The sequence below is a fragment of the Hyperolius riggenbachi genome, chromosome 1 (genome assembly GCF_040937935.1).
Source record: "Hyperolius riggenbachi isolate aHypRig1 chromosome 1, aHypRig1.pri, whole genome shotgun sequence".
In the NCBI taxonomy this organism is placed as follows: domain Eukaryota; kingdom Metazoa; phylum Chordata; class Amphibia; order Anura; family Hyperoliidae; genus Hyperolius; species Hyperolius riggenbachi.
This window is the reverse complement of record NC_090646.1, coordinates 552,227,137-552,249,433: the sequence shown is the minus strand read 5'-3', so window position 1 is coordinate 552,249,433 and position 22,297 is coordinate 552,227,137. Positions and strand designations below refer to the sequence as shown.

General features: G+C 42.6%; 1 protein-coding gene across 2 annotated transcripts in view; it reads right to left on the bottom strand.

Moving 5' to 3' along the window:
• TMEM232 (transmembrane protein 232) overlaps positions 1-22,297 on the bottom strand; it is a 299,472-nt gene that overhangs the window by 220,386 nt on the left and 56,789 nt on the right. For both annotated transcript variants that reach the window (XM_068247370.1, XM_068247365.1), the window contains exon 2: positions 9,665-9,818. In XM_068247370.1, coding sequence (XP_068103471.1) covers positions 9,665-9,792 — 128 coding nt within the window. In that variant the 5' untranslated portion in view covers positions 9,793-9,818. The remainder of the gene's footprint in view (positions 1-9,664; positions 9,819-22,297) is intronic.

The following is a 22,297-nucleotide window of genomic DNA, read 5'->3' as shown; positions in this document are numbered from 1 at the left end:
GCTGCTGCGAACAGGGGTGGTGGTGGTGGTGGTGGTGAGGGTGGAGGCCTCGGATGCAGAGCTGATGGCGGGCTGCTCATCCTCCGTCATCAGTTGCACCACAGTGTCTGCATCCTTTTCCTCAATGGGACGTTTCCTACCCGGCTGGAGGAAAATCGGAGCAGGTGCTACATGCTGCTGCTGCTGTGTCTCTGCAGCGTGAGTTGCAGATGCTCCTGCTGGGCGGCGCCCAAGGCGTCCACGGCCAGTGGCTATGGGAGGAATGTTAGCCACTGACGCTGCTGCTGCTGCTGCAGAACTGTGCATGGTGGCGCGGCCGCGGCTTGCCACAATGCTGCTCCCTCTCCTCCTGATTCCCTTGCTGCCCTTCCCCTTGCCCAAACCGCGCTGGCTGCCACTTCCAGACATCTTCGATGTTTTGGGCGTAAACACAAACGTTTTTGAAAAGGGCGGGAGAAAAGTGGGGTACTTTAATGGAGTGGGTTGGTGGGTGAGGTGACTGAGTGAGTGTCCCGACTCCCTAGTACAGTAAGTAAGTAGTAACAGTCAGGAAGTACAACTAGCAGTTACAATAATCAGTAGTAATCACAAGCAAATAGAGTGTGTGTACACTACAGACAGTGAGTGCACGCACGCGCAAACACGCGCAGGAGCTGGCCTATGAACAGAGAGTGAGTGAGTGTCCCTAGTACAGTAAGTAAGTAGTAACAGTCAGGAAGTACAACTAGCAGCAGTTACAATAATCAGTAGTAATCACAAGGAAATAGAGTGTGTGTACACTACAGACAGTGAGTGCACGCACGCGCAAACACGCGCAGGAGCTGGCCTATGAACAGAGAGTGAGTGAGTGTCCCTAGTACCGTAAGTAAGTAGTAACAGTCAGGAAGTACAACTAGCAGCAGTTACAATAATCAGTAGTAATCACAAGGAAATAGAGTGTGTGTACACTACAGACAGTGAGTGCACGTAAGCGCAAACACGCGCAGGAGCTGGCCTATGAACAGAGAGTGAGTGAGTGTCCCTAGTACCGTAAGTAAGTAGTAACAGTCAGGAAGTACAACTAGCAGCAGTTACAATAATCAGTAGTAATCACAAGGAAATAGAGTGTGTGTACACTACAGACAGTGAGTGCACGCACGCGCAAACACGCGCAGGAGCTGGCCTATGAACAGAGAGTGAGTGAGTGTCCCTAGTACAGTAAGTAAGTAGTAACAGTCAGGAAGTACAACTAGCAGCAGTTACAATAATCCGTAGTAATCACAAGGAAATAGAGTGTGTGTACACTACAGACAGTGAGTGCACGCACGCGCAAACACGCGCAGGAGCTGGCCTATGAACAGAGAGTGAGTGAGTGTCCCTAGTACAGTAAGTAAGTAGTAACAGTCAGGAAGTACAACTAGCAGCAGTTACAATAATCAGTAGTAATCACAAGGAAATAGAGTGTGTGTACACTACAGACAGTGAGTGCACGCACGCGCAAACACGCGCAGGAGCTGGCCTATGAACAGAGAGTGAGTGAGTGTCCCTAGTACCGTAAGTAAGTAGTAACAGTCAGGAAGTACAACTAGCAGCAGTTACAATAATCAGTAGTAATCACAAGGAAATAGAGTGTGTGTACACTACAGACAGTGAGTGCACGCACGCGCAACTACAATACAAAATACAATCACTAAGTAGTAAAGGGACAGCAGAAATACTGTCTAATACTATCTAATACTGTCTAATACTAATGAGAAATAAACTAACAGAGGACAGAAGGACAGCTGCCCACACAGGCAGGCCCTGAGGCCTAAAGCTGTAAGCCTGCAGCAGCTGGCCTGTCTCTATGTAACACAAAAGCTACTAACTAAAATACAATGTCTATCTAACTAACAACAATATAGGTGTGTATAGGAGGTGTATGTGAGCAAAAACGCTAGGTAAATGACCACAATAAGCCAAAGCCAAAGCACAAAGGAGCAACTCTCTCTCTATGCAAGCCTCAGGCAAGGACGGAGAAACGGAACATGGCGGCCGCTATTTATAGGGTAGGGGCTGGCCAGGGTCCCCCTCTGTGATTGGCTGCCGTCAGAGGGCCTGGGAGCCCTCTGATTGGCTCTAAGGACATCAATCTGGGCTATGACGCTATTCGAGCTCGGTATTCGAGCTCGAATAGCACCGTTTGCTCGAATAGCTCGAATAGTGAATGGGCTATTCGCGTTTACTCGAATAGCCCATTCGAATAGCTGCAGCTATTCGGAGCTCGAATACCGAGCTCGAATAGCTGAAAAAGAGCTCGAATATTCGGGCTACTCGAATATTCGAGCTCTGCTGAGCACCACTATAAAGGAATACTGCTCTTGAGGGCACAGGAACCTTCCAGCAGCCTGAGACTCTCCAAGGGGTGGAGTCAGGCTGGAGATAGGAAGGAAAAGAGAGTAAGTGACACCTGAAGGTGGATGTCACTAACTGATCTGGAGACTATCTCTTAAGAGGAGAGATAGCTCTCGAGGTCGGGCACGCCTGGTCGGCAACACACGGACAGATAAAGTACAAAGACAGAAGGCTGATTCGGTATCCAAGGCAAGCAGGGTCTGGCAACGGAATATCAGATATGCGAGGTACCGAATCAGAGATCAAAGGGATAGACAAGAAAGCAGTAAGTCATAACAGATATCAACAATGCTTAGTCTGGGTGTGAGGTCCGCCGTGGTCTCTACACCCTGGAACTAGTCTGATGAATAACAGATTGATAACGCAAGTTCCCTAGTCTGGGTGTGAGGTCCGTGGTCTCTACACCCTGGAACTAGTCTGAAGTATAACAGATGGATAACACAAGTTCCCTAGTCTGGGTGTGAGGTCCGTGGTCTCTACACCCTGGAACTAGTCTGAAGTATAAAAGATAGATAACACAAGTTCTCTAGTCTAGGTGTGAGGTCCGTGGTCTCTACACCCTGGAACTAGTGTAAGCATAAACAAAATAACAGTACAAGTAATCTGGCTCAGTGTGAATTCCCAGGTCCACCAGGTTCAAACACACTGTTGGATCTGACTAAGGTCTGAGAGCTTCCACGTAGTGTTCGCAACGGCAGACCACCAGCAACTGACAAGCAAGCTGTATATATAGTTGCAGGACTCTGCCGCCCCACCCGAGCCACTCAGCCAATCAGGAGTCCAGCAGAAATCAGCTGATCATCCTGATCAGCTGACACATCTCCTGCTGGCATAAAGGTCTTGACTTCTGGTGCGCGCGTGCGTAGCTCTCCATCCAGGTGCACTAGAGATCCCAGCCGACCCAGACATGCGTTGCTGCGCGGAAACCGCCGCGCTGGATGCGAAATCAGCCGCCCTGCCGCTAGTACACGCGGCGGCTTCTCCGCGTTTTCTCACACTGTAGAATAGAATTTAGAGAGTTTTAGTTTTGAGGCCCATGTCTTGAGTATTTTTTTTTTTTTGTCACAAACTAAATCAAAAGCAATTAAAGAGACACTGAAGCGAAAAAAAAATGATGATATTATGATTTGTATGTGTAGTACAGCTAAGGAAAAAAAACATTAAGATCAGATACATCAGTCTAATTGTTTCCAGTACAGGAAGAGTTGAGAAACTCCAGTTGTTATCTCTATGCAAAAAAGCTATTAAGCTCTCCGACTAACTTAGTCGTGGAGAGGGCTGTTATCTGACTTTTATTATCTCAACTGTAATTGAACTGTTTAATGAACTCTCCTCTAGCAGAGGAAAAGTACTTCACAGACTGCTCTGAAAGACTCATTTTGAATGCTGAGTGTTGTGTAATCTGCACATATTATAGAGTGATGCAATGTTAGAAAAATCACTATATACCTGAAAATAAAAATATGAGAATATTTTCTTTGCTGCTAATCTTCTAGTAATTATTCATAGTACACAACCAATTCATTATATCATATATTTTTTTTTCGCTTCAGTGTCTGTTTAAATGTTTGCACATTCTATACCAAAATAAAAGACTTTGTAAAATAAAAACAAAGTGACAGTATATAAAAGAAAAAAAACGCATATTGTTACCTTAGGAACATGGCTTTTTTTAAATATACTGTATATGCCATGAGCGTATATTACTATTATTTTTGCAAATAAGGTCTTGTAATCATCAATAGTGTACAATGAGAAAGATAAAAAAACACAAAACAGAAAAAAGACACCTTTATTTCCAAATACAATACTGTCACCATACATTGTACTAAGAACATAATAAGCAAATACAATTTGTGGGTTTAACTGATCCTTAGTATTGTTTATTGTAAAGCTATAATGGATGTAACTGGAAAAATAGCAGGGCTGTGGAGTCGGTCCAAAAATCCACCGACTCCGACTCCGACTCCTCAGTTTAGGATTCCACCGACTCCGACTCCGACTCCCACTCCTCGACTCCGACTCCTCTAATTTGCATATTACAATTTTGTTGATTAAAAGTATGTAACATGAAATTCGTCTCTTAACTGCCAACACTTAGGAATTTTACAAGACAACTGAAGTGAGAAGGATATGTAGACTACTATATTTATTCCCTTTAGACTAAAACTAGTCCTTGGTAAGAGTACTTGTAAAAGGTTCAAACCGGAACAAAGAACATCTATCAGGCCCTAGGCAATGTAAGTGTGGGTACATGTAAGAATGATGTGCAGGTACTCTGCAGGGGAATGAGGAGATTCTTCCTCTATTACACATTCTTCATGCACAATCTGAACAAGGTTTATGGGTGACAGACAACACCTCTGTGTTCAGTGTGCACAGCATTCTCAGTGGATTCCCTGCAGCTCTGTGGGGAGTGCATATGTAGAGTATAGTACTACTGTGTAACAAAGTAAACCTGAGACAGATGAAATTAAAGTTTTATACATACCTGGGGCTTCCTTCAGCCGCCTTCAGGATAATCAGTCCCTCGTTGTCCTCCTCCACCACCTGGCTCTTCTGCTATGAGTCCAGGTACTTGAGCCAGTCGGGCGTAGTGCGCATGCACACACTCCGCCGCCAGGAGCATACTACACCTGTGCAGCACTATTGCGCAGGTGCAGAATGTTCCTGGCTGTGGGAGCGGCATTCGGCCGGACAGCGCTCACTGGCTGAATTACCAGGACTCATAGCAGAAGATCCGGGTGGTGGAGGACAGCGAGGGACTGATTAGCCTGAAGGGGGCTGGAGGAAGCTCCAGGTATGTATAAAACTTTACTTTTCATCCGTCTCAGGTACCCTTTAATTTGTAGTCACCAAACCAAATTTTAACAACATATCAAATTATTTGATTTCATCAGCAAAGGGAGTGCATACATTTGCATAAATCAGCATCAGTGCAGAATTATTTCCATCTCATTGACCATCTCTATTAGTGACACAGCTACACATCAGGCTTTATTCTTACAGCATAGATGTTATTTAGTATATATAAGAGATTCCTGTGTACACATCATATATACAGTCACAATCAGATATGTATATCTGATCTTAAAAATACGGGGACTGCTTTATTGAAGCAGCACAAGTAACTAATTTTGATTGGTTTATTTCATTTTTGGGGACTAAGCACAGCTATTACTGTATATATACATTATTTTTAATGACTATTATCTGAGAAATAGAACATTTTATCATATTTTCTATTTTAATTACAGTTACAAATTCATTAGGAGTCGGAGTCGGAGTCGGTGCATTTTTTCCCGACTCCGACTCCAGGCACCCAAAATTGCCCGACTCCACGACTCCGACTCCACGACTTCGACTCCACAGCCCTGAAAAATAGTGTGTTTTTTTCTATTTTTCCCCCAATTTTCTCTTTAAAATGCATAGAAAATAAGGTAATTACTAAACAAAATGTTCACACACTAAAAGCCTAATTTGAGTTTTCTCTTAGGTGAAATTTGTACAACTTGTCATAAAATGCCTTTTAAGGAACCAGCTAGCAAGAAAATACTCAAAATAAATTTGATAGTACTTTTTCACCACCTTTTGGGTACTTTTTCGATTGTAACATGCTGAAAATTTAGTTTAAAGACAAGATGAAAATGATCTCCTAGGATATAGCTCAGGTGAAAAAATTAATTGCATATGGGCCATAGTCTTCCAGCATTCAGAGTTTTTACTGACTGAACAGTGGCTCAATTTTTGCTTGTAAACACAATCACCTTCCCCTCCTTGCTGTATATGTCTCATCTCAATACTCATCACTTGCTACCCCATTCCCTCCCATTTATTGTCCGGCAATGGCACTCCCCATCTTACTCCTTAGCCAGGATCAACACAAGGATGGTGCTCCATGCTTCCAATGTCTGCTCCAGTTCCCTGCCAGATTACACTGCAATTGCTTTTCACAAACCCCTCCACTCTTCTCTATAGAGACTATGGCAGCTCATTTGCAGTAGCTAAATATAAAGAGGGAGAATATGAGGACAGATTGGGCAAGTAGAAAGGAGAAAACAGTGAATTGGAGAGGGAAGCAGGTGGGATAACATATTGATTAAATGTGACATGGGAGTAAAAAGGAAAGATGGAGACATAATGGTGATTGTGAAAAGCAAGAAAAAAATGACTGGGGTCATAGTTAAAGGGAAATGAGAACCAGTTACTTGGAGGGTGGAGGGAATAAAATGCATAATGATTGGAGGTGGAAGCACATGTGGACAGATTGATGGGGAAGTTGACAAGGGACCATGTGAGGACACAAGAGTTAAAGAGGAACTCCAGTGAAAATAATGTAATAAAAAAAAGTGCTTCATTTTTACAATAATTATGTATAAATGATTTAGTCAGTGTTTGTCCATTGTAAAAACTTTTAAATCTCTGATTTACATTCTGACATTTATTACATGGTGACATTTGTACTGTTGGCAGGTGATGTAGCTGCTGCATGCTTTTTTGGCAGTTGGAAACAGCTGTAAACAGCTATTTCCCACAATGCAACAAGGTTCACAGACAGGAAACTGCCAGGAGTACCACGGTCCTCAGAGTTTCTTGTGGGAGGGGTTTCTGCACAATATCAGTCATACAGCGCCCCCTGATGGTCTGTTTGTGAAAATGAATAGATTTCTCATGTAAAAGGGGGTATCAGCTACTGATTGGGATGAAGTTCAATTCTTGGTCGGATTTTCTCTTTAAAGATGGGAGCACATGAGAACACAGGATTGTAGGAAAGAGAGGACAGCAGATGGGAACACAGTAATCATGGAGGCAGATTGGAAGAACAGCAGCCTCCAGTGAAAACTGGATATGGACACCTTCTTCAGCCTTTCTGCAACTGGATTGTAGAGGTTTGCAACCTCAATGGACATATCACACAGCAGTGAGTATTGCTAGCAAGTCAGTGAATCGTCAGTTCCGTTGCAGAATTGTGCAGACAGGTTTGCCTGATCATTTATGTTCTTTAGTCTTTCCCACTCAAAAGAACCATAATAAATGACATTCATTATATCTATATATAAAAAATCGGATGTATGTGTGCATGTATGTATGTATGTGCCACGATCATTCGAAAACACCTTGACCAATTTGAACGAAACTTGGTACACAGATCCCTTACTCCCTGAGATTGTATGTTCTGGGGGTCTCGCGTCCCCCCTGCACACCTGGGCGGAGCTACAAACAGCTAATCAGATTTCACCCATTCATGTCAATGGAAAAAATGTAAAAGGCTGCAATTCTCGCAGTAATCAAGCCAGAGTCCCCACACTTGGCACATTTGATCACTTGGTGACCGAGGCTACAAATCCAGGAAAAGTGGGTGGAGCATAAAACAGCCAATCAAATTTCAGCCATTCATTTTCAATGGGTAAATGAAAACTGCAGCCATTCTTACACTGTTAATCGCAGGGTTTTCAAATTTGGCACACTTGGTCACTGGGTGAATGAGATTAATATTCAGGAAAGTGGGCGGAGCCTACAACAGCCAATCAAAATTCACCTATTCATTTTCAAGAGGAATACTGAAACTGCTGCCATTCTTACACTGTTAATGGCAGAGGCTTCACACTTGCTACAGTCATTAATTGGGTGACTGGGGTCCAAATTCACTAAAGGGACAGGGCCACAAACAGCCAATCAGATTTCCTTGGTGGATAAACTGTTTCTATACACACATTTTTGATGCCAGGAACCTGACAGCTGACAAACTTGGTCATTGAGTGACTGTGTGTCAAGCTTACAAAAAGTAGGCTGAGCCAAAAACACATTTCACTGGGAAAATATAAACTGCAGCCATTCTAACATGGTTAATGGCAGTATTCTCAAACTTTGCCCAGTTGGTCACTGTGTGACTGGGATTAATAATGAGGAAAATGGGTGGAGCCTTCAACAGCCAATCAAAATTCTCCTGTTGATTTTCAAGAGGAATATTTAAATTGCTGCCATTCTTACACTGTTAATAGATGCCTCAAACCGGGTACAGTTGGTCACTGCGTGACTGGGGGTTCAAATTCAGAAAGGGGGCAGAGACACAAACAGACAATCAGATTTGTTTAATTTCAATAGGAAGATACAAATTATTGATACCAAGTACCCCAAAGCTCATAAACTTGGTAATTGAGTGACTGTATGTCAAGGTTAGAAAAAGAGGGAAAATATAAATTGCAACCATTCTTACACTGTTAATGGCAGGGTTCCCAAACTTGACACAGTTGGCCACTGGGTGACTGGGATTAATATTCAGAAATGTGGGTGGAGAACACAGCAGCCAATCAAAATTCGCCTATTGATTTTCAAGGGGAATATTTACATTGCTACTATTATTACACTGTTAATGGCCGAGGCCTCAAAATTGGTACAGTCAGTCATTGGGTGACTAGGGTCCAAATTTACTAAAGGGAGTGGAGCCACAAAGAGCTAATCATATTTTTTAGATTTATTTCAGCCATTCTGTTATTGGCAGGCTTCTCAAATTACCCAGTTGGTCACTGGGTAACTGGGATTAATATTCAGAAAAGTGGGTGGAGCCTACAACAGCCAATCAAAATTCACCTATTGATTTTCAAGGTAAATATTTACGTTGCTGCCATTCTTATACTGTTCACGGCAGAGGCCTCAAACCTGCTACAGGGGGTCATTATGTGACGGGTTCAAATTTACTAAAGGGGTGGAGTCACAAACAGCCAATCAGATTTATTTGCTGGATTAACTGCTTCCATTCACACAATGTTTATGGCAGGAATCCGAAAGCTCACAAACTTGGTCATTGAGTGACTGTGTGTCAAGGTTACAAAAAGTGGGTGGAGTCAAATACAAATTTCACTGGGAAAATGTAAACTGCAGCCCTTCTTACAGTGTTAATGGCAGGGTTCTCAAACTTTGCCCAGATGGTCACTGGGTGACTGAGATTAATATTCAGGGAAGTGGGTGGAGCCTATAATAGCCAATCAACCTGTTGATTTTCAAGGGGAATATTTAAATTGCTGCTGTTAATAGCAGATGCCTCAAACCTGCTACAGTTGGTCATTGGGTGACTGGGGTTCAAATGCTGAGAAGGGAGGAGCCACAAACAGCCAATCTCATTTAATTTCTATGGGAATATAGAAATTATTGATGCCAAATACCCCAAAGCCCACAAACTTGGTCTTTGAGTGTTTGTGTGTTAGGGTTAGAAAAAGTGGGTGGAGTCAACACCAGCCAAATACATACTCGGGCAACGCCGGGTCATCAGCTAGTCATTTATATTATTTACCTGTGGGTATAGACTTTTTCTCCATGTCTAGCCTCATTTTTCTGTAATAGTCTTCTTTGAAGTTCCTGGTGATATTTAGTTGATATTATCCCAAATTTCTGTACAACTGGTATCTTTAAAATTGGCATTATTTTCTGCTTCAGCTGTCATATAGCTAAAACAACAAAATAAATATAATTATTGTGTAATGTAAAACAATACAATACAAATACACTGCAATGGAAAACAAAACAATACAATACCAAATGTAAGAAATTATAATAATAATTATTGTTTTTTTTGTTTAGCCTGTTAGATAATGGGTGCAAGCGCTCGCATGCACGTGCTTTCACAACTGCCAACAGCCCGCACCAGAAACCCCCCCCCCCACACACACACACACACACACACACATATACAAACGTGAAAGCTGTGTAGCCCTGTGCAATGTGACGGTACACACGCGGATGCAGAAACGTAAGACTTTACTAAATAGGATGCCAAAAGAAATTATAATGGAGCCACATTTCAGGAAAGAAAAAAACTTCAGAGTGGACTCTTGGACCCCAACCCTCCCAACTGGAGTAAACAAAAGGAGCAGTGAGTTTTTGGTCTTCTGACCTACTCATCCTGTAATAAAGATGAGATCCCGATCTCACCTAACCTTGGATGTTATATTTTGTTATATATGTTTATGTTTTATTAACAGCAAGCACTCCACGAATATGATAGGTGTGTTATAACTTTTGACCATACAAATTGTAGATCTTATCTACCTGATGTGCAGTTGTTCATGTTAAAAAAATTACAACTCTTGAAACAGAAGCAACAGTGAGTGACAGCACAGAAAATTACCATACATGCCATCCACACCCCCTACCACAATGCACCGTTGAAAGGAGGTAAGTTGTGGCCAAGCCCCCTCTCAGAAGCTGCTACATTAGACAATTTTAGTTTGGCGAAAATCCAATCGGACGACTATTTTTATAATCGTTCATAATCGATTGTACCTATAAACTGAGATTATTTGCAACCAATCCGATCCGAATTTTCGATTGCTCGAACAATTTTTTGCTAGAAATTGGACCGTTAGTGGCCATCTTAACTCACCTAATTTCTTATTCCCAGCAGGAAGTTTAATATTTAGTGCATACATATGTACCCCCTTATATACACTGAACTAGTGGTCTTGCGATCCCTGTAGGCAGTGATCTCCTTGTCCTTACCTTTGTGTTCTTGAGTTCTGCTCCATTGCCTAATGTTATTGAACATACTTTATTATGCTAGGCAACCACAAGAATTCCTACAATTGTTTCAGGTGCCCCACAGAGTCTCCCTTTTTCAAGGCACTGAGTGTATGTGGCGTATGCCATATGCCTTGAAAAAGGGAGACACTGCTAGGCTCCCGAAACAATTGTCAGAATTGTTGTGATTGCCAAGCACACTAAAGTATGTTCAATTACCATTTTCCTGGTGTGCTGATGGACCTTCGTAATTCATGAATCATGAATGCTAGTAAGATTTGTCTATTGGGCCAATCAAAGTGCGGGGATAATGTCCTTTAAGGGGATACTGTAGGGGGTCGGGGGAAAATGAGTTGAACTGAACCGGGGCTTCTAATGGTCCCCCGCAGACATCCTGTGCCCACGCAGCCACTCACTGATGCTCTGGCCCCGCCTCCGGCTCACTTCTGGAATTTCTGACTTTAAAGTCAGAAAACCACTGCGCCTGCGTTGCCGTGTCCTCACTCCCGCTGATGTCACCAGGGGTGTACTGCGCAGGCTCAGTATGGTCTATGTCTGCGCCGTGTGCTCCTGGTGACATCAGGGGAAGCGAGGACACGGCAACACAGGCGCAGTGGTTTTCTGACTTTAAAGTCTGAAATTCCAGAAGTGAACCGGAGGCGGGGCCAGAGCATCAGTGAGTGGCTGCGTGGGCACAGGATGTCTGCAGGGGGCCGTTAGAAGCTCCGGGTAAGTTCAACTCATTTTCCCCCGACCCCCCTACAGTATCCCTTTAAAGTGATTGGACCCACAGGGGCTCAGGGCAGGACGAGTGAAGCTCTCATCATTGCCAATTAGCAGGCAAAAGTTCATAGCACTCGCTATGCTACTCCGATAAGGTGTGCTAACTCTGATAAGGTGGCTGGCTACCTAATACTAAGTAGCTAGTGGTGCTCCTGACTGGAGGGAGATTTCATCAGTGGAATGCAGAGAGGTGAGTGAGTAACCTCATTTATGCTCTGCATTGGGAAGGAGGATCTAAGGGAAGTAAGTGAGCGCCCTTTCCATCATCAGGCACCTGTAGGCCCGTGCCTTCAGTGCCTTATGGTAAATCCGCCCCTGATCACACCCAAATCACACCTGAAACAAGCAGCTAATTTAGTCAGACTTCAATCAGAGAACCTGATTTGCATGCTTGTTCAGGGTCTGTGGCTAAGGGTATTAGAGGCAGAGACTAAGCATGATAGCCAGGCAATCTGATTTGTTCAACAAGAAAAAAATGTTCTGTCAGCCTCCATATTTCAGCTCAGGTGTGTTTTAACCAGCTGGGCGGTATGGACGAGCTGAGCTCGTCCAGTACCGCCGGAGCCTGCCGCTCAGGCCCTGCTGGGCCGATTTGCCCCAAATAAAGTGCAGCACACGCAGCCGGCACTTTGCCAGCCGCGTGTGCTGCCCGATCGCCGCCGCTCTGCGGCGATTCGCCGCGAGCAGCGGCAAAAGAGGGTCCCCCCAGCCGCCTGAGCCCTGCGCAGCCGGAACAAAAAGTTCCGGCCAGCGCTAAGGGCTGGATCGGATGCGTCTGACGTCAGGACGTCGGCTGACGTCCATGACGTCACTCCGCTCGTCGCTATGGCGACGGTGTAAGCAAAACAAGGAAGGCCGCTCATTGCGGCCTTCCTTGTTTATTCTGGCCGCCGGAGGCGATCGGAAGAACGCCTCCGGAGCGCCATCTAGTGGGCTTTCATGCAGCCAACTTTCAGTTGGCTGCATGAAATAGTTTTTTTTTTATTTAAAAAAAACCCTCCCGCAGCCTCCCTGGCGATCTTATCAGAACGCCAGGGTGGTTAAGGGTCTCAACAGCCCACACAAGCATACATTACTATGTAAAGACTTACAGGCTCAGCACTAAAAGATCAGGTGTAATGATCCACTAGCGGGATACAGTATCGGTGCCAGCAGGACACACAGTAAATGAGCCAAAAGGCTATTTCACCTTAGTAATATTATTATTATTTATATATTGCTGACATCTTCTGCAGCGCTGTACAGGCTATACTGTCTTGTCACTTAACTGTCCCTCAGAGGGGCTCACAATCTAGTCCCTACCATAGTCTATGTATTGTGTAACGTATGTGTATTGTAGTCTAGTGCCAATTTAGGGGGCAGCGAACTAACTTATCTGTATGTTTTTGGGATGTGGGAGGAAAACAGAGTACCAAGAGGAAACCCACACAAACATGGGGAGAACATACAAACGTCATGCAGATAGTGTATTTAACCAAGTGTTTTTGTGCTTCAAAAATACTTCAACACTACAACTGATAAATCCATAGATACTTCCATGCCCAACAGGAAAGACTCCAACAGTTTATGCATTGCACACTGAAGAGCACTTTGCTCGCTAGCTATATCACCATGGCTCAAAAATGTCATTGTAGTCCTCATACCGCATACTCTTGTATAGACTTCTTTCTTATATACTATACAAGTTGCTACTCAGAGAGGAGTCTTTGAAAATAGGATTAATAATGCATTAAGGCATATCCCAGTATTGAGAATTATTAATGATAGTAATTTGCAGAGCATAACATGTCTGTGGTGCCTCAGTGGTATCATATTGAAAAAGCCAAATCATTATCAAGAAGGACAAGAAATGTTTTTTTCTTTACCAGCAACGGTTATTAAAATGATCCTATACTTATAGAATGTGCATAAGGCATACATCAGAAAAATATTCAGCATAAAAAGAGTATTAGAGTCACTCCTAGGCCTACTGTTAGAGCAAAAAATACATAAATGAATTGATTAATTTCACACAGATACAACTACGGACAAACTATAGAAAGAAAAACTGCAGTTACAGAACACCACTTTTAATCAGTATGAGAACACTTTGAGGAGCCCTTGCATAAAATGCACATAGTAACACGGCTGCAGATTAACTAGCCAGAATGATAATGCAAGAATAAATAGTTACATAGTCATTTGGGTTGAAAAAAGGCATACGTCCATTAACCAGAAAACAAAGTACAACACCAGCTCGCTTTCCTCACATATCCCTGTTGATCCAGAGGAAGGCGAAAAAACCGTTACAAGGCATGGTCCAATTAGCCCCAAAAGGGAAAAAATTCCCTCCCGAATTCAGACGGCAATCAGGTAAAATCAACACCATCGGGAATGACCTAGTAATTATAGCCATGGGTGTCTTTGAACGCAAGGAAAGCATCTAATCCCCGATTAAACGCAGATATAGAATTTTTCATTTTTTTACTGTAAAGAATCCTTTCCTAAATACTTTTTTTTATAAGAGATAAAAAAGGCAACTAACCCAACCTAAAAGTAATTAAACCACCTTCTCTCCCCAAGTCAAAATTAAGTAATATTTCTCATGTTTTCAATGCAGAAAATTATTGTAGATATCCAAACCTTAAAACAGGCAAATGAACAGGCCAAATTTTTATAATGATAAATATATTACAAAAAAGTTCCAAAAACGTCAAAAGCATCCCTTAAATATGTTCACAATGCAGCTTCAGAACATGGCACATTCCCACCAGAGATTCTGGAGGCTGTAGTCATCATGCTACCTAAATCAGAAGATGATGCTAGTGTTCCAGCACGCTGTAGACAAACAGTATTACAATATCGACATGGCTTGGACATGGCAGACAGAGGCAGTGTTGTCAAAGAGATCCAGGCTGCAATTCCAGAATCCTGCTGTTATCCTGCATGGGGAGAAAAGGAATTGTCACCCATGGGTGGAGGAGGGAAGGAGGTACCCCATGAGCTATTTACGATGCCAAAGGCGATGGAGAGACTTGTTGAATTTTCCACTTAACTATTAGCATGAGAGAAAATGGACCTTAAAGTGACACTGAAGCGAAAAAAAAAACTTCTGATATAATGAAATGTATGTGTGTAGAACGGATAATTAATAGAACATTAGTAGCAAATAAAAGAGTCTCATTTTTTTAATTTCAGTTATATAGCTTTTTTTCTATAACATTGCATCATTCTTAATATTTGCAGTTTACAAACTACACTCTGCATTTTAAACTATGAAACAGAGCAGAGCTAATGATCCCTTGAAATTCCCTGCAGGAAAATCGTATCTAAAGTTGTTTTTCACTGTTTCTTTGATGTATATGTGCTTCAGAGAAAAGCATTGCTCTTTGACTAAAATAGCCGGAGAGCTCAGAGAAGCTCTTTTGCATAAATACCAAGTGAAGTTTCTTAACACTTCCTGTACTGGAAACAATATGAGACTCATGTCTTTACTACTAATGTTCTATTTCTTAGCTGTACTACACATACAATTCATTATCTCATAAGTTTATTTTCACTTCAGAATTCCTTTAAAAGCAGCTTGAACATTTAGGCCCTTTTATACGTGCCTTGTAAGTGTTCAGTGCATCATTGCTGCAGGATAACAACAACAATGCAAGGCAATGGAGCCTAGCACACTTTCCACGTCACGTTGCGCTGTAAGCTCCCAATTGGCTGGTCAACCATGCAACTGCGCTACCGTTGGACTTCCGCGGTGATACAGGGATTTTAAATTTGTTGTGTGGCAGTCGCGCGCAGAATGATGTGAAAACGACAGGGAAACTCGGGAATCCCAATGAGGTACTTTCTGTCCAGCAGGGACTATATCACTGGGTGAGGGGGGGCGCTATGCATATGACCCTGTCAGCGCACTCCACTGCAGGGTCAGATGAATGTTGTTTTCTGTAATGCGATGGAGCGGAGGATCGCAACACAAGCACAACAGCCTGGTGTAAAACTGGTCTCAAGGAGCACTGTGTTGTAAAGGATTATTTAACTTGCTGCATGCAGGCTTTTAATTAACAACTTAATGACAAGCTGACTTGAAAAACGTCCTGCTAGTGGCTCTTAATGGCTCCAAGATGTTTTTATAAGTCAGACAGTGCTGCTGCCACTGTGCGCTTGCACATGCGCACTTGCACGTGTGCGCTCCCACGTGTGTACGTGTGCGCTCCTGTATAGTGAAAAAAAAACCACCAAAGAAAAAATACACCTTTATTTCCAAATACTATATTGTCACCATACTTTGTACTAGGGACATAATTAAAATTTTGTGATAACCAGAACAAATAGGCATATAAAATGTGTAGGTTTTATGCACAGTAGCAGTGTTTATATTAAAACTATAGGGGATGAAATTGGAGAAATAGTGTATTTTTTCATTTTTTTCCTTGTTTTTCTCTTTAAAATGCATAGAAAATAAAGTAATTACTGAAAACAAATATCAACTTCAAAAAGCCCAATTGGTGGTGAAAAAAACAAGATATAGATCATTTCATTGTGATTAGTAGTGATTAAGCTATTGGCAAATGAAAGGGATGCGCACTGAAAGGTGAAAATCGCTCTTGTCCGCTAGGGTAAAAACGCCTTTGGGGTGAAATGGTTAAAGTCTATGTCCAGTCTCCGTTGCAGTTCACATACTTTTTAATGCCTGCCATTTTAAGCACATTCAGCTATACAGGGGCGCCATAACCGCCTGGTGGTACAAGCAGCTGCTTGGAGCGGCATGAAAGGGGGGGGGGGCGCTGCCGAGGGAGGAGACTACGGCTGACCACCGCTACTACAATCAGCTGCACTACCTCCTCCTGTCCTGTCATACCAATTGTGGTTTGTTCACACCACGTGCCGCTGCCTCTATTTCCGCCCCCCGCCCAGCCAAGAGATATGGAAATCAGTGTTCTTCACTGCATTTTCTGTCACTAGCTTCCACCCACTCCACCTCCTCCTCATCGCCTGGCCCGCTCCTCTCCATAGCAGCAGCCACACGGTTTGTTTCTGTGTGCATGTGGCGCCGCCTCTAACTCCGCCCCCCACCTGAAGGCAGCATGACTAGCTGGCACCGGATGCCTGAGGGGAGACCGACCAAGACACTGACTGTGCCCCCTTGCCCCCTCTTGGCCCTGCGAGTGTGTGCATGCATTCCCCTCTCCCCCGGCTCCCCAAACAAGTGGCTGCATTCTGCAGGCAGCCTAAGGTAAGCCCGCCACATCCTAGGCAAAAAATACATTTAAAAAAATGCTTCCCACCTTTACGATCATTTTCTGGTGAAATGCTTCCCACATTATGATTAGTTTCTGGTGAAATGCTTCCCACATTATGATCATTTTCTGGTGAAAAGCTTCCCATATTATGCTTATTTTCTGGTGAAAGATTGGTGTATTACGATTATATTCTGGTGAAACATTGCTGCATAAGAATTATTTTCTAGTGAAACATTGCCACATTACGATTATTTTCTGGTGAAACATTACTGCGTTACAATTATTTTCTGGTGAAAGATTGCTGTATTACGATTATTTTCTGGTGAAACATTGCTGCATAAGAATTATTTTTAGGTGAAAGATTGCCGCATTATGATTAATTTTTGGCAAAAGATTGCCGCACTACGATTATTTTATGGTGAAACATTGCTGCATTACAATTATTTTCTGGTGAAAGGCTGCCCACATTTTGATTATTGTCTGATGAAACATTGCTGCATTATGATTATTTTTTGGTGAAAGATAGCCGCAATACGATTATTTTATGGGATGACATTGCTGCATTACGATTATTTAATGGTGAAACGCTGCCCATATTACGATTATTTTCTGAAGACCGACTGACGCAATACGAATATTTTATAGGTAAACATTGCCGCATTACGATTGTTTTCATGGGGGGAACCATTGCTTCTCACCTGGAGTGACAAAATGGCTAGAGGCGTCCCTGCAGCTATGTACACGTAGGGCTAGGTTCACGGTGCTAAGTTGGGTTGCATGTCAACTCACTGCCCATACAATTCTATGGGCCTGTTCACAGTACTGCATTGTATCTGATCGCATTATTCCAAATCGCTGTATCCATGTTTTATATTAAAGCCTATGTCCAGTCTCCATTGCAGCTCACATTCATTGTAATGTGTGCATTATGCAATGGAATCCCTGTGAATCTAGCCTTATACTTTTAATAAAAAAAATTAATTGGTATATAAACCTTTATTAGCCTACATCTCCAGAACTACTGATCATTTTTGCATGCAGCTTTAACTTAAGGTAACCAATGATTATGTATTTCTTATATTATGCTCAATTTTCTGTTGCATGCTTTTTTGAAATATTCATATTTGCTTTATCATTACACTTAAAATAGCTGAACTTATTAATAAGCACAACTAATCTGTAAGTTTCAAAATAAAATATCTGCCTACACCTGGATTTTCAGTCATATAATCATTAAGATTTATGGCCATGTGTATATCTTAGAATATTATTGATTATAGAACACTCAGACTTAGTAAAACATATATTTATTGCCCTCTAGGTTATAAATATACAGGTGAAGATGGTGTCTCTCAGTTGCTGGGAAGCAGGCCAACAAAATGTTAACATGACTGCGATGTATTGAGAGGAAGCAAAGATGAATTTTTAGTAAAAGTATTTTTTTTTCCTTTTATATTATCCCAAATGTTTGAAGTCTACATTGTTATATTAGTCATTGTGTTCATGCCAGTTAATTTTGTCATTTGTTGTCAAAGTGATCTTCTGTTGATGCTATGTATCACGGTCAGAGTCCCTTTACTTAATTATAAGCAGAAGCGTTGACATCATCACACCCTACCCAGGGCCACAAGCCTACAAGGGGTTTGTCTTTGAAACTTCATGTGAGCCACATAACAGGCCTACAAAAACAACAGTTGTCAGACTCAAGGTGGCCATACATGGTACAATTTTTAATTTTTTTTCGATTAGATAATTTAGTTCGATTATTCCGTTAGATCGAATATAAAGATTTTTCCAGCTTGTCCGATCTGATTTTGTTCGAATTTCTTGATCGAAAAAAAAAATATTTTCAACTTTCATTCGATTCGATCATTTAGATCGAATAAACGGGATAATCTAACATTTTTATTGTACCATGTATGGCCACCATTAGGCCCTGTTTACACAGCAGCAAAGAAATGTGTGCATCAAACACTAAGTTAAAACCTGATATGTATGGTTTTGCAAATCTGGCCTAATTGGTTTGATCACGAGGCATTGCTCATGCAAATTTGCATTTGCTTTCGCATCCCATAATATGCAGGGAATAAAACTAACACCGCAAAATGATTGCCTTGCGGGGATTAGTTCTAAGCTAACGCTCATAGCCTAGAAGAGACTGCAGTGTAACTTGCATTACTAAGTCAGTGCCTGATTGCGCCTTGCTACTGTAGGATTGTACTGTGTGTGTGTGGGGGGGGGGGCGTTCCCGTATTCGGCCTAAAGCGCAAAGCTGACCCGAATTCGAAAACGTGGATTGCATGCAGATCACTTGACAGCAGAGTGGAAGTGTCTAGCGGCAGCTAGTGGTGGCAGTGAGAAGTGTTTAAGGGGTCACAGCCTTGTGGTAGCTCGACTAAGGCTGCTTCCCATTTCGATCTGGTCAATCCCGCAGTCGGGAACCGTATCTGCAGGCTTGCCGCGGGGCCGGTTCCAGACATAATTGGTGGCAGCGGTGGGATTCGAACCCATGCCCCCGAAGAGACTGGAGTGTAACTTGCATTACAAAGTCAGTGCCTGATTGTGCCTTGCTACTGTATGATTGTACTGTGTGTGTGTGTGTGTGTGTGTGTGTGTGTGTGTGTGTGTGTGTGTGTGTGTGTGTGTGTGTGTGTGTGTGTGTGTGTGTGTGTGTGTGTGTGTGTGTGTGTGTGTGTGTGTGTGTGTGTGTGTGTGTGCGGGGCGTTCCCGTATTCGGCCTAAAGCGCAAAGCTGACCCAAAAACGAAGATTGCATGCAGATCACTCGACAGCAGTGTGGAAGTGCCTAGCGGCAGCTAGTGGTGGCAGTGAGAAGTATGTGAGGGGTCACAGCCTTGTAGTAGCTCGACTAAGGCTGCTCCCCCTCTCGATCTGGTCAAACCTGCAGTCGGGTACCGTATCTGCAGGCTTGCCGCGGGGCCGGTTCCTGATAATCACGACCCAAAGGAACACCCATGACTGGCAGGAATAGGTGAGCTGTGATGAAGCGATATATCCATGTACTAGCAAGTGCCAGTCATTACGTTCAAGATGGAGTGGATACTGGTGAGAGACAAAGGTGGATAAATACAAGGGAATATTAAGACAGAAGACAAACTAGAATGATCTGGTTCAAGTCAAGGTTGAGGCAGGTGTCAAAAGACTGGCCAATATATGGAGGCAGTCAACACTGGTGACAAGCAGTGGTAATCAAGGTTACAATATAACAGAATAGGAAGAACTCCTAGTCATTAGAAGCAAGGGTGCTTTTCTGTTGGTGTTTGGTGTTGTTTGGGGTTGCAACTTTATACTTATGGGCTCTGCTTCCTGGGGCACCTTCCCTGTATGTTTTTTTTTTTTTTTAAAAGGTGATTTAAATGTGAATTCAAATACTAATGATTTTTCTTTTGCTTTCAGGTGTGTTTTGTAAACATTTCACTGACAAATCACAAAATGCAGCATTGCCAGTTATTCAGAGGCAAGCACCGCAGCTCTTGCCTGGAACATAAATTCATTAGCATGGGTTGGAAATCATATAGTGAATTCCTTAAAGAGAAGCTGTCGCGAAAATCTTAAAATTTACATTTCTTCCACAGTAAAATGAGCTATAAATTACTTCTCTCCTATGTTGCTGGCATTTATAGTAGGTAGTAGAAATCTGACATTACTGACAGGTTGTGGGTTAGTCCATCTCTTCATGGGGGATTCTCAGCATGGCCTTTATTCTTTACAAAGACATTTCCTGAAAAAGATTTACACAAAGATTCTGGCCAGCCTCCCTGCTCACCGCACACTTATTTAGCAGTTGGACAGAGTAACTCCCACTCACTAAGTGCTTTTAAAAGTAAAGAAAACTCTGAGAACCCCCAATGAAAAGATGGGCTAGTCCAAAATCTGTTGGTAATGTCAGATTTCTACTACTTACTGTAAGTGACAGCAACATAGGAGAAAAGTAATGTATGGCTCATTCTACTCTGGAAGAAATGTTCTTCTTACAGCTATATGTTAACATGTATTTTAAATTTTAAGATTTTCGCAACAGAGGTCCTTTAAGTGAAAGTGCCTTTGTTATGCTCTGATAACCGTGACCGATACGTATGTACAAGTCCTTGCCAACTATGCATATACATCGTTCAGGCAGTTTTTTCCCTCTATGCAATTGGAAATATAACCCCAGAGAAGTGTTACTTCCCATCAAACATAGGTTTAGAGCAGGTGAAAATTCTAATATCCCTCAGTTGCCCTTTGAATCAAGATTTAAAGGAGAAGAAAGCAGTGCATGTCCAGTAGAACAAAGCCGCTCGTTCCTGGTTTTTCCCTTCATGTACAAATGCTTTGTTCTACTAGGCATGCTCGGAACCTTACTTGCGCATGCCCAATCCAGATGCACTCATCCTCACCCAGGCTCACATCTAGAAAAAAAAACTATTTGACAAATTTTGCATTCTACAATTTACATTGTGCTGCTGTGAACAAACATATTTTCACATCTGAACATACATGCACGATTTCTGCCCATGCAAGTGCGAACCTACTTTAGGCATAATTAATTATTAAAGGACAACTAAAGTGAGACGAGTATGGAGGCTGCCATATTTATTTCCTTTTAAACAGCACCAGTTGCCTGCTAGCCCTTTGGCTGCAGTAGTGTCTGAATCACACACCTGAAACAAGCATGCAGATAATTTTGTCAGAACTGACAATAATATTAGAAACACCTGATCTGCTGCATGCTTGTTCAGGGTCTATGGCTAAAAGTATTAGAGGCACAGAATCAGCAGGACAGCCAGGCAACTGGTATTGCTAACAAGAAAATAAATATGGCAGCCTCCATATGCCTCTCACTTCAGATGTCCTTTACAGTAAACATGAGATAAAATAAAAATAAAAATTCATACATACCAGGGGCTTCCTCCAGCTACCATCTGCCTGATTTCTCTCTCGCCGCTGTCCTCTGCCTCCTGCATACTCTGTTATTGCTTCCAGTAACTACGGTAATCAGGGCTTACTGCACATGCGTGGCCCAGCCACATGCGCACCCCCGTTGTGCTCCTAAGCTTGGGAGCTTTCTGCACCTGCGCAGTACTACATGATGGGGGAGCGCGCGAGGCTGCACTGCACCTGCGCCAATTGGCCAAAGTTACCGGGACCAATAACGGAGTATCCAGGAGGCGGGGGACGGTGGCGAGGCAGCTATCAGACTGAAGGGGGCTGGAGGAAGCCCCAGGTATGTATGAATTTTTCTTTTTATTTCATCTCAGGTACACTTTAAGAAGCTGTTTTTCTCATCTTAGGCCATAAAAAACTCTGGAATTTATTTAATTGTAAATCAGAAGATTCAATTCTTATACCATATTTTTAAACTGGAGTAAAATACAGCTTCTAAGAAGGCACTTTGTAATGAAA